Source organism: Larimichthys crocea, chromosome VII (assembly GCF_000972845.2).
Source record: "Larimichthys crocea isolate SSNF chromosome VII, L_crocea_2.0, whole genome shotgun sequence".
Classification (NCBI taxonomy): domain Eukaryota; kingdom Metazoa; phylum Chordata; class Actinopteri; family Sciaenidae; genus Larimichthys; species Larimichthys crocea.
The window spans coordinates 16,231,806-16,246,711 of NC_040017.1; the positions used below are offsets into that span (position 1 = coordinate 16,231,806).

General features: G+C 41.1%; 2 protein-coding genes across 7 annotated transcripts in view; both read right to left on the bottom strand.

The window, feature by feature from the left end:
* Nucleotides 1–1,136: 1,136 nt before the first annotated feature.
* mlf1 (myeloid leukemia factor 1) lies at nucleotides 1,137–8,516 on the bottom strand. 3 transcript variants are annotated; one of them, XM_027280212.1, is made up of 8 exons: nucleotides 8,316–8,516; nucleotides 7,061–7,223; nucleotides 3,871–3,915; nucleotides 2,580–2,663; nucleotides 2,335–2,481; nucleotides 1,789–1,948; nucleotides 1,419–1,557; nucleotides 1,137–1,238 (listed from the first exon to the last, which is right to left on the bottom strand). In XM_027280212.1, the coding sequence occupies exons 1-8, from the start codon at nucleotides 8,360–8,362 to the stop codon at nucleotides 1,172–1,174; spliced, it is 852 nt and encodes a 283-aa protein (XP_027136013.1). In that variant the 5' UTR covers nucleotides 8,363–8,516; the 3' UTR covers nucleotides 1,137–1,171. The 3 variants fall into 3 exon arrangements, with proteins under 3 accessions (XP_027136013.1, XP_010727928.1, XP_027136014.1); XM_010729626.3 differs by having other exon boundaries at nucleotides 2,353–2,481; nucleotides 8,316–8,507; XM_027280213.1 differs by lacking the exon at nucleotides 3,871–3,915 and having other exon boundaries at nucleotides 8,316–8,507.
* Nucleotides 8,517–9,429: 913 nt separating this feature from the next.
* Nucleotides 9,430–14,906, bottom strand: part of rsrc1 (arginine/serine-rich coiled-coil 1) — a 109,518-nt gene continuing 104,041 nt past the window's right edge. For all 4 annotated transcript variants that reach the window (XM_019266924.2, XM_027280209.1, XM_027280211.1 and 1 more), the window contains exons 8-10: nucleotides 14,524–14,630; nucleotides 12,194–12,301; nucleotides 9,430–9,902 (exon numbers count right to left, since the gene is read on the bottom strand). In XM_019266924.2, coding sequence (XP_019122469.1) covers nucleotides 9,810–9,902; nucleotides 12,194–12,301; nucleotides 14,524–14,630 — 308 coding nt within the window. In that variant the 3' untranslated portion in view covers nucleotides 9,430–9,809. The remainder of the gene's footprint in view (nucleotides 9,903–12,193; nucleotides 12,302–14,523; nucleotides 14,631–14,906) is intronic.

Sequence of the window (14,906 nt, forward strand, 5' to 3'; positions counted from 1 at the left end):
CCTGGGTCCTGACCAAACAGGCACAGCACAAGAGACGATTACCACAATACACGTTCATAATCTCATAGACCTCTGCCTACAGTAACGTGTGAGATGGATGGAAACACAAAGCACCAGATTAAAAACTTAATATCTTTACATTTTTATTGTCAGACAATAGTCTGTCTTGACACAGAACTTACTTATTTTAAGATTGAAAAAATATACAAGAACAGAGCTCGAATTATTGAGAATAATCCAGACAATGTCAAGACGTTGTGCTGTGCAGCACAGAGTTCATCCGATGAAAAACAAGAGAAACCAAAGTAACATATAAAAAGGGAAGAGTATTATTTTTTTCTTTTTACAAAGATTACATAGATAAAATACATGTATCTAGAACATTGGGAACTAGACGATACAATTACAAAAAGACAATGTAGACATTGTCTAAGTGCATGAGTGGATTTCAAACAATAAGTCACAACATGACTTCATGCCTTCTTGCATGATGAAAGTTACAACGTGGGAAACAGAATATCTTACACAGAGCAAAATTATCTGATGCAAAATGATCTACATTAGTTGCTCTCTGGTTGTTAATGTGCAATGATAAAAGTCGTGTCTATGACCCAATTATATGGTAACATCTACTTGCATTGTATAGTTTATCTGAATCTGTTTCAACACATCCTAGGATCCATCATATTAAGGACACTTTGGACCTTTACTGTAATGTTCTTAAAGTTTATAAAAGTAGCACTCAAGAATTACTTGAGTATTACTATAAGAGTGTACTGCTGCATGATCATGGTATAAATATAAACTTGCAGAGACTTTTAAAAAATCCAAATTCAAATCCCATATTTCTTGCATTTGTTATGTTTATGTTGTCAAACTTAAGTAAAAATATTAACAGTTAGGTGGTTATGTGTAATTTCACCCATGAATAACAAGAATAAACTCTCCGCTTCAATTCTCGACATGTTGTTTTTCATATTGTGCAGTATGCTTTGGAAAGTTGTCAGCAGTAATGTGAAACATATACTCTCTTAAATCTTACAAAATGTGGGTCAGTGCCTTCAAATTCTGTCTATCTTGTTGATTAAATCAGTGTGTGTGTGTGTGTGGAAGGGGTTGTACAGAGTACCCAAGTGTACTGGTTAAAATACTTTAATAAACACAGATCTTTTTACTTCTTTCTTGATCCTGAGTCTTTCACTTTGCTTTTATCCTCGGTCGTGCCCTTTGATTGGTCTCTGTGGGGGAAAAAAGTCAACAATCACAGTTATTATCAAATCTAAATTAACTGCAGCATCATACACTCAATAAAGCGTGCTGTGTCTGTCAGTGTCTGGCACTTGTTTGTCATTTGATCCTGAACTGCAGATTCTGGCTTGTCTTCAACACTTCATGGTGTCTGAGCACATAACACTGACCTGTGGGCCTGCTCAGAGCTGGTGAGGGCTGCCCGGTGAACACCACGGATTTGGGGTTCCTTCAGTTGAGACATGGGGCCAGAGGGCTGAAACGTGGACACTTTCTGCTGCCACTCATCGTCAAAAGACGATGCTTCAGCTGGGGGTAGAGGATCAGGATCGTGTTAGGCAACATTTTGTCTGCAGACAGTGGAATAATGGTCAGACTACTTAACAAATCTACTGAGGTTATCATAACATATAAACATGATCTGACCAAAGTCTACTCTGAAATCTTAATCTGACAGTCCAAAAACTATATCTGGGTAATGTACCAGTATTTACTGTTTATCCATCATCGTAATGGTGTCTTGTTTGTGAATTAACGTACATTCATCCATATTCTGAAAGTCCTGGTTGAACTCCTTCTCTCCTGTTTTCTTGTTGAACTTCTTCTCAACAACATGTCCCCTGTCCTGGATGTGGTGACCGATGGCCATCTTCTCCAGACCGCTCTCGGAGTCTTTAAGCGCTCGCCGGGTCTCCTTGATCTGGTCATAAAACATTATTGAACCCATCAGACACATCAGTTGGTCTATAAAAAAATCCCACAGATAAGCAATCGATATGTTTATGTCCTTTACATAAAAAGTCATAAAATAAACAGGTCGACAGTTTGACTGGTCAAAGTCAAGTGCGGCTAATATTAGTCGTAAGGCCGCGTTCCATTTAGGAGTGCCAATTCCAGAGACCTGGTATTGGGTCTGCACCTTAATGGAACAGAGCCATTTGGTGCCACTGGGAGAGTTTGTTTGAGATAATATTCTCATAAGCAAAGGCCAGGGGATGTTATCATCGTGACCACTCTGGAATGACAAATTGAGTGATCCCTCCACTGACAGACTGGCTCAATGTACTGATCTGTGCTTTAAAGTACATGCAATGTGGTATTTACCCCTCCAGGGGCGCGGCGTGTCGATGAGCTTGCTTGGAAGACCTTCGGAGGCTCATTTCCAACCTTTGAATATGTCATGACTGATGAGGAGCTGAATGAGTGGGTGTTTGAATCCGTGGACATGTTCTCCTGGGACACACAAACACACGCTTGTCAAGCAATTTATGTCTGAGAACGGCAACGAAAAAAGGAAACAAAACATACAATCACTGAATGAGTAAACTCACAGAGTTTCTGTGCATCTCCCCCATCCTGTTTCTCATGTTGGCCATCATGTTGTCGAACATGCCGAAAGGGTTTCTCATCATGTCCTGCACAAACACAAGAGCAAAAGAACAGCCGAAGGTCAGAGGAGTTGAATACCAAGGCTCGTACGCTACACGTCACTCGGTGTTATCAGCTCATAAACAACTCCATCATGTGTAAAAACGTACGTACAAACACACCATGCTAAATGTGTCTTGCATGTGTGTCATCTGGGGCACTATAACCAGCCTGTTCACATTTTTATCACCTCATGTCATGTGATCTAGTACCATTCATAATAAAACGACAAATAAATCTAAACTTTTGAAAAACGTGGCATTAAACGCATCAATTAGAGTGCACATTTGATAAAGGCTGGCTTAATTGCAGGACACTTAACACAGAAGATGATACCAAGTATTTAAATTGAAAATCACAACCCTTATTTTATGTTATGTTCACGTTTATTTTCTTACTTTGAAAAACGTTTCTGTAGGTCAAGTTGAGATTCCATCTTTGCCTCATTTCGAGCGAGGAAAAACTGCGTACACCACTCGAGTCAGTCATGCATATGGCAGTAAGATGCTGTTAGTCACCATGCATTCAAAATTTGTTCATGTTAGATATCATGGAAGGGTTGGGCGATATGTTAAAATTTTCCAACTGCCACTGTCAGCCCAACAGCCGGCAACTGCCAATATATTCGTACAGGTCTGTGTCTGTTCTTCGGAGACAGACCAATACATTAGCAAATTGAATGAACAAAAATCGCCCCCCAAAAAGAGTCAACTTGGCGATATATATAGTTGTCCAACTGCACAATCTTTGGTGCAGCCACAAAGTTTTGTTTCCTTTTTAAAATGGATCCAAATCTGACAGAAACAGATGCATCATTAACCTTTTACAACATACGTCATTAAAATCTATATAAAAAGGAACAAATGTGATGCATGTGTTACAGTGGAGAACAACAAATAATGGATTATGCATGCTTCAGAAAGAAACCCACTGGTCCACATACCGGTCACAGTGTTTCCATAGGAATTACTGAGTGAGGAGGGTTTTGTATTGTAATATAAACCTATTTTCTTCACGGTTACACTTGATGCTGAACTTAAATTTGAGTGACTGTAAAGGAAACACTGTGACCACTTTTAGTCAATAAGTAATGGGCAGAGTCAGTTACGGATTTGGAGCATGCATGTGGCCGGTACGAGCGAAACGAGAGAAACTCATATGAAGTGCATTCGAACAGCGGAGGACTTTACTGACCGTGTTGTCAATACCACCAAAGGGCAACAATGACCGGCTCATGTCCTGAGGATTCAAATAATTTCAGTTTAGCAACACAGCATAACACACACACACACACACAGACACACACAGACACACACACACACACACACACTTTTTGCACGTTTGTTGAGGTTGTTTCCAGGAAGCTGTTAGGTTGTCTTACATCGGACACTAAGCCCTTGACACGGCCGCACAGAGCTCTCCCCGTGGCCTTGTAGCACAACCCTTCAAGGCCATGAACTCTATCGGAGTGCGAGCACCAAGGCGTGACAGGCCAGAGAGGCGGGAGCTGACTGCAGCCAGACCCTGTGTTCTCTGGGCCAAAAGCTCAGGTGTTTATGACCCTGCGGCCCTGGATAAGCATCTCAACAGTCATCGCTATGTGTGTGATGCGCATGGGTATTGTGCATAATCAGTGGGGGTGTTGAATGACTTGTGTTCCATGTGTAATTGGGTCGCATTGCCAGAGATTAGCGTGGGTTTAACACTGAAACTGAGCTTAATTCTAGGAAGGCTGCGGTAGGCTGGATGGACCAGTCAGGACGGGGATCTATCAGGGGTCAAAGAGTCCAAGGCTGCTCTCTCAGCTCTTTTCAAATGTCAAGCTGATGTAAAACGCTCCTGACCAGTATCTATGAAGCCTCACAGCCAATTTTATCCTAGAGTGGCATGTATGGACTAATAAATGCCAGTTACATATCTGCCAACATTATATTTAGACCGGGGTTGAGCAGAGGGTGCAGAATAAGGAACGTAGACCCAGTGGTCTTTAACACATTATTTTAGGCTGTCTGGACAACTGCAGATTGACATTCTCTTTTTTATCTCTCTCTCAATCTGATATTGAACTTGCCACTGTGCCCTCTGAGGCAGCCCGCTCTCGCTCCTGGGGGAGCTATGAGTTACACCAGAGGGGACGTGTACTGTCGATGATTCGCACTTAAAAAGGCAAAGAGAGGTCGTGCCGCAAACTCCATAGCTCCTATGGATTAGATGCATCGGCAGGGAGTTGTTAAATGTGTGCTCTTTGAACTAGAAGAGCACAGAGAAGACAAGGAGGCTCTGATTGTGATTGTGTTGATGTGAATAAGAGGCGTAGGAGCTGCTTAATTCCACTTTGCCAAGCTTTTCTCCTCATTTTATAGTGTCAGTACTGCTAAAGTGCATAAATCAGTTCTACCTATGCTTGTTATCACCTTTTCCCCCCAACCCTAGCACTTACATACATCCAACTTATGATAATGCTTGACTGCCATTCAACAGTACTTTCTAGAAACAAGTGCTCAGATGAATGAGTGCTTTGAAAGGTGATATGAACCAGATAGTGGACGTTGGCAAGAGATTTGGAAATGTGATAACTCACAGCAGCCTTGGAAGGTAAGACAGGGGAATTGAATACTTAGCAAGCTAATACTGGAAGTGTGTGTGTGTGTGTGTGTGTGTGTGTGTGTGTGTGTGTGGATTTGCATGTCAGCGTTCTTTTGCATGTGTAAGTGTGCCTATGAGCACGTTTTAATACTGTATGTGTGTGTTTGCGTACGTATTTGTGCCCGTGATATTAGAGAGCAGTATGAGAGTGAGCTGTCTGTCATCTGGCTGCTAATGCACCAGCACTGCCAAGGCACGCTCTGCCAAACAGATGGACTAAAAGAGCAACAATGAGAAAACAGAGCGTCCATGACATCCGCGCAAATGCCTTTACAGAGCCAACACTTCAGCACCAGAGCTTCAGCCCTCTGACCGCGGCTGGGCAACACCAGACCGGTTCCTTATCTTCAGATAATTGAGTGTGTGGGAGTTAGAGAGCAGGGTTCGGTGGGAATAACTGTGCATCCTGATGGTAATTCGGTGAACTTTAAATCCATGTATCTAACCATAGTGTAGGTTTATTGTTTGTGACAATTAACAAAAGGATTCTGGAGATTGGAGCGCCAGAGGAATCCTTTATCTTTCAAACTCACTTTTTGTGTGAATGAAGAAAAATAGCTAATTGAAACCCATTTTGTTTTTATGCTGCAAAAAAACTTTGCACCTGACACATAATTTAATCTTTCATGAACATAAAATCCTGTTGTTCCTCTCCCAACTGGTCAAGATAATGCATTTGCAAAAGTAAGCAGCATCTTGTCAGAAACATTTGAAACACGTTCAAGTACATTCTATTACATGAAATAATTTGTTTGGATGGGCATTTTGCAGCGCGGCTCCATTTCACCCTCTGTCACCGAGCTCATTAGTCAAGTGCTCAGAGCCCCTCCTCAGCTGGCGTGAGCTAGTTAATGGCATGATGTTAATAAAGAGAAAACAAGTTGCTGTCCATTGAGGCTGGGTTTCTGGTGAAAGTCATTATCAAGGATAAATATACAGGCTCTCATGAGGTGCTGGGATTAAAACAGGTGACAGGGACTAAGTTTGACTTAGCAGGGATATATAAGCAGCACAGGGGCTGATTTGATTTGGGAAGGTTAACGGGTGCAAAACATGGCAGGCCAGAACTATCCTCCTGCTTGCCTCCCTGCCTTTTCATTACAGTGCTGCACAAATCACATCAATTTGTTCCAGAGCAAACAAAATCCATGAGTGCTCTCTAAACGGCTGCGGCTTTTTACAGCTTTATCCTGCACGAAAGTGCATGAAATCAAATATATCAGGGGAGACGGTTCGGAAAACAAACTGTATTTTACGTTAACATGACAACTAGGCCAACTAGAGTGATATCAAAGTTATTTTCAGCAGCTGCTCACCTCAGCAGAGCAAAGCAGAATTCTCCGGGGTCCTATTGGTTTGAGTGTTAAAGAAGTCTGTGCGTGTATTTGCAAGAAAGCAGTGTGTCAGTGGAACAATGCACTATAAATAGGGCTCCTGAGGGCTAGATATAACTGTCCAGAGAGGCCAAGGGGGTTGCCCTTCCACTAAACCAGAAACTCACATGGCCCCCATACCTCACTGAGTGGTGCTCCAGTTACGCTGCCAGTGGCCAGCTTTCACTATAACCTCAGTAAAGTTTCTCCAAACATGAATCTTCTATAAGGCGTATGAACAGTGGACAGAGGGCGTAATTGTATGGAGGAGCAGCTTCAGCATTCACCCACATAGAACCAAATGATATGTATGTAGTCTAGGTCAAATATGTGTAATACACAGAGTGCTTCTTGCTCATTCTCACCCTGTGTTCATCTCTCAGCGCCAGGGATGAGCTAGGATGCTGTGCCATGTCACGCCCACGGCTTCTCCCATCCATTATACTGGGCATTAAGGGTGCACCGTAGGGCTCGGAGAAGCTCCGCATCATGTGCCTCATATGATCCCTGTGTGCCCGGAAAGGATCCCTGTGGCAGAGGAAGGAGAAAGCAAAAACAAAGTGAGGGTCAACATTCACACAAAGCAAATCTGTGACATGATGTTTGAGGGCTGCAAAGCATGAATACATACTCCATGTCCTCCTATATTTAGTGACTTCTCTAACCTGTGCCAGCTCGGAGCCCATGACAGATAAATTCTTCAATGAACGCAACATTAAAAATAAGAAGCGGCCCTAAAATACTCTGAGCCTTACACCCCTTACAGTCTTAGAAGTCGGGTCAAGTGCGGCTACACTAACACAGCAGGTGTTCACTCATGCAATTAGTCAAAGTGACTTTGGCACACAGACAGTCATTTAAAAGTGATTACTGATTACTCAAGTACATGAGAGGACACACAATAATGCTGTGCTACTTCATGAACTGACATTTCCATGCAGGTTTTAGGTTAAATTTAATGCTTTTTATTCATTTTATTATTTTTTAATAAATAATAATAAAATCAGCGTCTGTCGTTCCAGCTCGGAGCAGCCGTTGCTAGGTAACAGCGTCATTAAACTGTAATGGTTAAAACAATTCAGTTTATATTAAATATAACAATAACAAGTCATAGATATGTTCATATTTGCTCAGTGCAGAGTGGTAGTAAGATTACATAACCCAAAAAAAACTTTAGTTAAGTGCAGGAAGCCACTATTTATTTATTTTTAATTATTATTTTAAGGGTTAATATTAAAAAATGTCATGCAAAACAAGTTAAGAGTGGTTAATCAGAGTTGAGAAGCCAGGCCTGATATAACAACGTCTCTGTTTTAATAGATAATCATTAAAAAGTGAAACTAAATTTGAACTTCTTTAAACTTTAAACTCAATATTAGGTTTCAGCGTTACATTATTAGCCTGTGGCCATACTTTGTTGTTGTTGTTGTCTAGGATTTCTTATGCACGGTCCTAAATATATCATGACATGAAATATAGCACCTCAAATGATATTTATTTCATAACCTGATAAACTGCTTTTGTGTTTATTTTAATTTATGTTTAATATATGAGCAACCTACAAGCCAAACCAGCCTGTCAATAAGTTATAATAGATTTAAGTTTAGTTTAGCTACTCACGAGAAGAACGGATCATCATCAAAGTCCATGAAATTGCTGTTGAACATTTCCACGGATTTTGAATCTGTGTGGACAAAGATATAAAATAATCCTCTCTGCCGCAGGTGTCCGCCCTCCTCAGCTCAGCCTCGGTAATGTTACCATGGAGGAGCTGGAGTGATTTAGAACCAAACGCACACCGACACCGCACACGTGACGCCCAGTCCGTCAATCCCATTGGCTGGTTATTCGCAGCGTTTGAACCAAGTCCTATCCGCGGGCTGTGTGTTGTGTGGCTGCCATGGCGACGGGACTCTAGAAATTTCTTCTAAAACTAATTTTCTTTATCTTTTGTGTGCAAGCCACCACAAAAATCAGCCGGGTGCCTGTCTAACTTTACCCTCACATGTGCTGTGTGAGCCACATGCAGCTGGCTGCGCCTTTAAACTGCAGAAATCTCAGTGATTGTCCCAGGGTGAAGGAGAAATCACATGGGGTTAAATTACCAGACTGTTTTTATTTCTAAGGTGATGACTGATTTGGTAATTGTAGGGTGTAAAGACATGTGAGGAGGGTATACACACAAATCACATTTCACTCGTTCACGCAGCAAAGTTTGTGTGTGTTTGCTTTGGCAAAATATTTTCAGCTTTTTCTTTATTTTATTACAACTGACTATTTGGAGGGTACATGAGTGACACACCGTGTCCCAGACTCAGTATAGATCTACCATCTGGCTGTTCCACAAATAGGCCTGAGTGTGGACTCTACACTGACTTTAATCCCTCCTCCAACAGAGACACAACATTGCATAAACATAAACATAAATCACCGAATTGTATATTTAAGAGGGGGGTAAAGTTTAGGGCAGGTGAGAATATTTATTCTAGTTTTATGCCAATATTGATGCAGACCAAAGTGATAAGGTTACCTTCAGGGTGAGTCAGGCTACTTATAATAGGTTACTGTATGGCAGGGTGACTCATGTATCTCTATCTATCTGATGGTAATGCTTCTATGTCATTTTATAAAAACACAACAACTGTCACAAGTTTCTATCAAATAAATCCCACGCACAAGCTTATCTCCATCATTCAGCCACAAAAGCACAAGACAGATTTCACACAAAAACAACAAAAAACAAACCACAGCTGTCTTTATTTACTGAATTAATTACAAAAGTCAAAATGTGTCAAATGCTACATAAACAGACAACAACTTATCTGACTGTAAGAACCTCAACTGTTAAAAATAAAGCAGGCGGCAGATTGTTTTATTCAAATACATTCACAATAATAAAATAATCGGTACACCAGGAGCAAAAAAAAAAAAAAATACTGTTCATTTGCTCAAATTCTCAAGTTTTTACAGGTCAAAGAAATCAGTGGAAGGGTAAAGTACAAAATGTCATGTCTTTACACACGACTGACTTATTGGGGGGATTCAGACACAACAGAAGCAACTGAAACAGGAATCAAAGGAGCAGGATGGGTCCTTCTGGGGTCCTGGGGTCCATTAGGTCACAGGACTTCCCATGAGCCTCTCCTGCCGCAGTGAGATCAGTCTGTTGAGCCACAGCTCTTCGGCCTTGTCCTTGTCCATAAACAACTGCAGGACAGAGTAGAGAGGACACATTAGTAAACAGACAGACAAAGTTACAAGGGTTTGACTGTCATTTAGACTTCAACACCAGGAACCAGTGTTGCTTTATTTTTCAGTGTGTGCTAAGACAAACATAAAAACAGGTTTAAAATATTGAAACAGTGAAAATGAAAACATTTTACAATTGAATGTCAGCACAAGGAGCCCCAAAAATATTCAATTTAGTATAATCTGAGACAAAGAAAGCAACAAATTCTTACATTTGACAACCTTAAAATGTTTGGCATGTTCATGCAAAATGACTTCAAACAATCAATCATTGATCCATTATCTTCTGGTGGCTGCAGGTTTAGCAGGGCACCCTAGACGTCCCTCTCCCCAGCAATTCATTCCCGCCCCTCCTTGGGGATCCCGAGGTGTTCCCAGGCTAGATGGGCTATGTAGCCCCTCCAGTGGGTTCTGGGTTTACCCATGGATCTCGTCCCAGTTGGACGGCTCTAACTCCGAGCTCCTTACTCTATATGTAAGGCTGAGCCCGGCTACCCGGCAGGCGAAGCTCATTTCAGCTGCTTGAATTCGCAATCTCATTCTTTCGGTCACTACCCAAAGCCCAAAGGTGAGGGCAGGAACAAAGATGGAAGTCATCCATCTAGTTCATTTTTATGATGATATTTATACGATATCGTCCTATGTTTTACAGATTGAAAGATTACAGTTGAATTTGTTGGCCACCTCAACACATTTCTAGCTTAATTGCTTCTGTTGTATTTACTAAGAGCAGCTTTATTCAGAATCAGAATCAGAAATACTTTAATAATCCCAGTCTACACTGGCACATGAGTCATTACCAACTCCCGATGACAGAGGTTGTATGTGTAGTGTTAGGGCCACTCAGTCCCACCTTCCAAAACATTTCACATGAAGAATGTGACAGAAATGAATGAGCTATGTTTCCTAGTAAGTTCCTAAGCCTGGCACGGAGCTGTCAGTACTGCCCATTGACACTCATGTGACCTCAATGTGGACCTCTGAGTCACAACGATGATGCTCTAGAGTGAAAGCTGTGGTATCTTACATGTCTCATTAGTATTTCCTTGTCTTCCTGCCTTATCAGTTTGTACTAAACTTTAGAAAATAAGCTTTATTTTAAAAGTTCAGTTAAGCGGGCCTGGCAGTGTGTTAGCCTGCTGACAGAAAAAGGCCTACACATGTCGCATATTCGGCGCAGTACATCACCAGCAGCAACGATATTGATTGTAAAAGGGCTATAAAACTGCTGCTGCGAGTGTCTGATGAATGAAGGCATCTGTTTATTAGGAAGTAACATAATGACTATGAGACTGAGAAGCAAGGGGCTGAGGCAAAGGGAGAAATTGGAAGATCATTTCTATATTCACTGTGTGTGCGTGTTTGTGTGAGAGTTAATGGTGACATGTACATACTGTACGTCTGTGTGACGATATGTGTCTATTACTATGCAGATTGTAGAGCAACGCCGGCCACGTCGATCCTTCATTCCTAAACCTACGCTGCTTACAGCTGCGCTGCATGTTATCTGTGTGTTAGATTCAACACCAGTGAGTTCTTGTCTGTCGGCCCTGCGCTGGTGTCATGGTGCTAATGAGGCTGTGTGTGTGGGATGACAGTATCTGGGCTGGGCTAATGGGACTCATCTGTTCTAATTGGAAGTGGAGCTGGAGCTGAAGCTGAGGCCGGGGCCCGCCTGGGGCATATTGCTACCATACATCAGCCTGTCTGAGGGTGTGTATGTGTGCGCATTTCAGCTCGGGGGGCTGTGTGTGTATTTGAGGGGGTTATCTGCATATGTCAAGGCATAACTTAGTTTCCCCAGTGGAGATAGATGACTGGGAAGCCCCAGGGAGCGTTATTGGAGTTTAAAGTTTCTTTCTCGTTTTTCATCATTGGTCTGCAGGCAGGAGAGGAGGTGATGTTAGGAGGCTATAATCAACTATACTGCAGTGTCCTATACTATGGTGTCAGAATATGCAGGAATGGTGTAAATAGTGGTGGTGTTAGTTACAGCAGTAGTTTTTTTTTTTTTTTTTATGAAAAACTTTGAAAAGTTTGTCCAAGCACCACACTCATAAAAACAAGACGGTACAAAAGATAAAACGACAAGAAACCAGATGAGATGAGCTTTAGGTGTGCCAAAAGGTGGTAAAAAAAATAAATAATAAAAGTCTGTTGTCGAACTGCACAACAGCTTGGTGTGATGATCAAGCAAACAGAAAAAATTTAAACCTAGCAGTGAAATATTGTCTTGTGTGTGAACTTACACTGGGATGGGCGAGTGTGTCAGTGTCATTGTAGACTATGGACATGGGAAGAGTGACGTCCGGAGAATGCGCTCGGTCCAACTCCAGCTTCAGCTCAGCTGGCTCAGTCTGAACTCACAGAAATACACAGAACAGTGCAAAAATGTGTCAGAGTACCAAAAGACATGAGTAAATCTAAGATTATAAATTGTAGATGCAAGTAATACATTGTGAAAACAACGTTTAAAAAATGAATTTATTAGTTTGAATTTGAATTTATTAGTTTATTTATTAACATAAACATACAACCAAAAGGAAATTGAGGATCTACCTATAGGTGCAAAACATGTGAATTCATTATGAAAATAAAACATACATAAAATGTTTAGGAAAGAGTTTCCAAATTGCAATTGAATGGAGGTCTTATGGAACACACACTGCATAACTTTTTGGTAGGTACAACAACATAAAAGTTTGTTAATTTCACTGAAGGCTAAACAATGTACCATAAGATTGGTATATATTACATATATTATACGTTATAGATAAAGTATGCAGTGCATAGAGAAAAGAGAATAGGTAAATTCGATACATCATTTGTCCAGCAGATGGCAGTGAAAGTCTGGCTCATGCAATAAGCTTCTAGAAAGCTGTGTTGATAGTAATCAGCTTGTATCCTGAATCAAAGTCATATGTGTCATCTACGCGTGCATGTGTTTCTCCATCTTATATTTTCTTATAAACCCTGCAACTGCAGTGTGAGAGGCCTCGTGTGAGATCAGGTTTATGACACCTTAGCTCGGTCAGTTGTGCCGCAACTTGTGTCACAATGAATTGAAGCAGTTGAATAAAAAAATAAAAAAAATAAAAGTATGTTCCCTTTTCTATATGACTGAAAATGGCTTAAAGATTAAGATTCTCTGTTGCTGTGAGTCAGACATGAAGGAAACGTGATTTTTTACAACCGATTCTTCCTCCATCCCTCGAGGTATTCCTTAAAACTATAATAGGCCCAATATTTGGAAAGATGGCCAGTTCTCCTTGTTGCACTTGACAAAGAAGAAATATCAAAATTAACACTTTGCCAAGTCCATTCATGTTTCAAACACAGCCCCAGAGCAAATGTTTACCCAGTTGGAAAGATCTATTTAAAATTCATTTGGCAGGATACGAAAAGTGAGCGAGATATAAAACACACTGGCTAATAAGTACGGTGATGTGCCAAATATCAGACAGTCGAACTGGTAATCACAATTCTTTGTAACAATATGCTGAATATACATTTCTAATGAATGCAGCTTTCTTGAAATCTTAAAAATCCTTAGTCCTATTTAGTTTTTAAAAGGTTTCATTAATTATGGGTTTAATTAAACAACAAATAACCCAAAGATATCTGTTTTATGCTAATGAAGCAATGTTTAAATCTGCAGTATATTTAGCCAGTGCCCTCTTCACAACAGCCAAAGATGAGATACAGCTAGAAAACTCTGAATATTCCCAACTAAGGATGAATCGTCTGGATATCTTAAGTTATATTTGACTAATTATGAGGACAATACCCAAGAGATTAATATGAAAACTAATGAAAAGCTGTTATTAAAAAACTTAAATTTGTATTTCATTAAAGAACTTTAATCTTATAAAGCAACTGATTAAAATATTGCAGAATTGCTTCCCATTTTTGTAACATTTTTACAGTATGAATCTAACTTTATACAGGTGTGAGAATAAACCTGATTTTATTTGTGGAGATGATCTGGATGTGAACAAGCTGCTGCCCAGCTGGAACCTGGTTGAGTTTCAGGTTCAATATGTGAGACACTCTCAGGATGAGAAGGAAGAGTGTACTGTGCAATCTGTGCGGCCTGACTGGCTTAGTCCAGGCCAAGCTGAGCCACATGGGTCTCGACCTTTGTCAGACTCAACAGTATGTGTCCCAAACTGTCTGTGCAGGTTCGCTGTCACATGTTGTCGCCTATCTTTTCAAAACAGCCATGAGCCCCAACAAATCTAATTCCTGCTCCTTCAGAGACATTTCAATAATGACTTCTGTGTTTTGTCTGCATCTGCACAACCAGAGGGGGGAGAAAGAGACAGAGGGAGGAAGACAGAGGATGGCTGCTGCCTGCTGTGGCTTTTGTGTGGGTGCTGCAGCTTTGGAGGCGGCGAACAGTGGAGCGTCTGATGAAACCATCTCAGGTCGGAACAAACGGTGCTGAATGAATGTTTGATTTGGTCTGGGCTGTCTCTGGACAGACGGCACAGCGTTGCAGAGAGGTAAATTCAATAAGAGACAGAGTGAAAAGCTAGCGAGAGTGAGGGGTAGGGAGAGAAAGAGAGACAGAACGCACCTTTATATCATCCCTGGATGATTTGAAAGCCTGAGGAACAAAGGAATCACTCTCGATGGCCTCAATGTCCTTTATCCTTCGCACTTGCTCCTCCACAGAAGTTCCCTCTGAAACACATGTTACACAGAAGGAAGGCGATGAACAAAAGCATGCACACACCCGGAGACACACACAAACACACAGAGGGTCAGCCATGCCTGGTCATTCTCTGAAAGGCACCAGATTTAATTCGGGCCGGGCTTAGTTGATTGTATGTTACCTCTCTGTATAATGCTCTTTGACACATACAATATGAAATATCTGATATTCCCCTATTTTAATCTTGTCCTCCATGAAAAAGGACTCCTGCTTAGCCAAGGGCATAGAGTTACTACAAAAGGCAA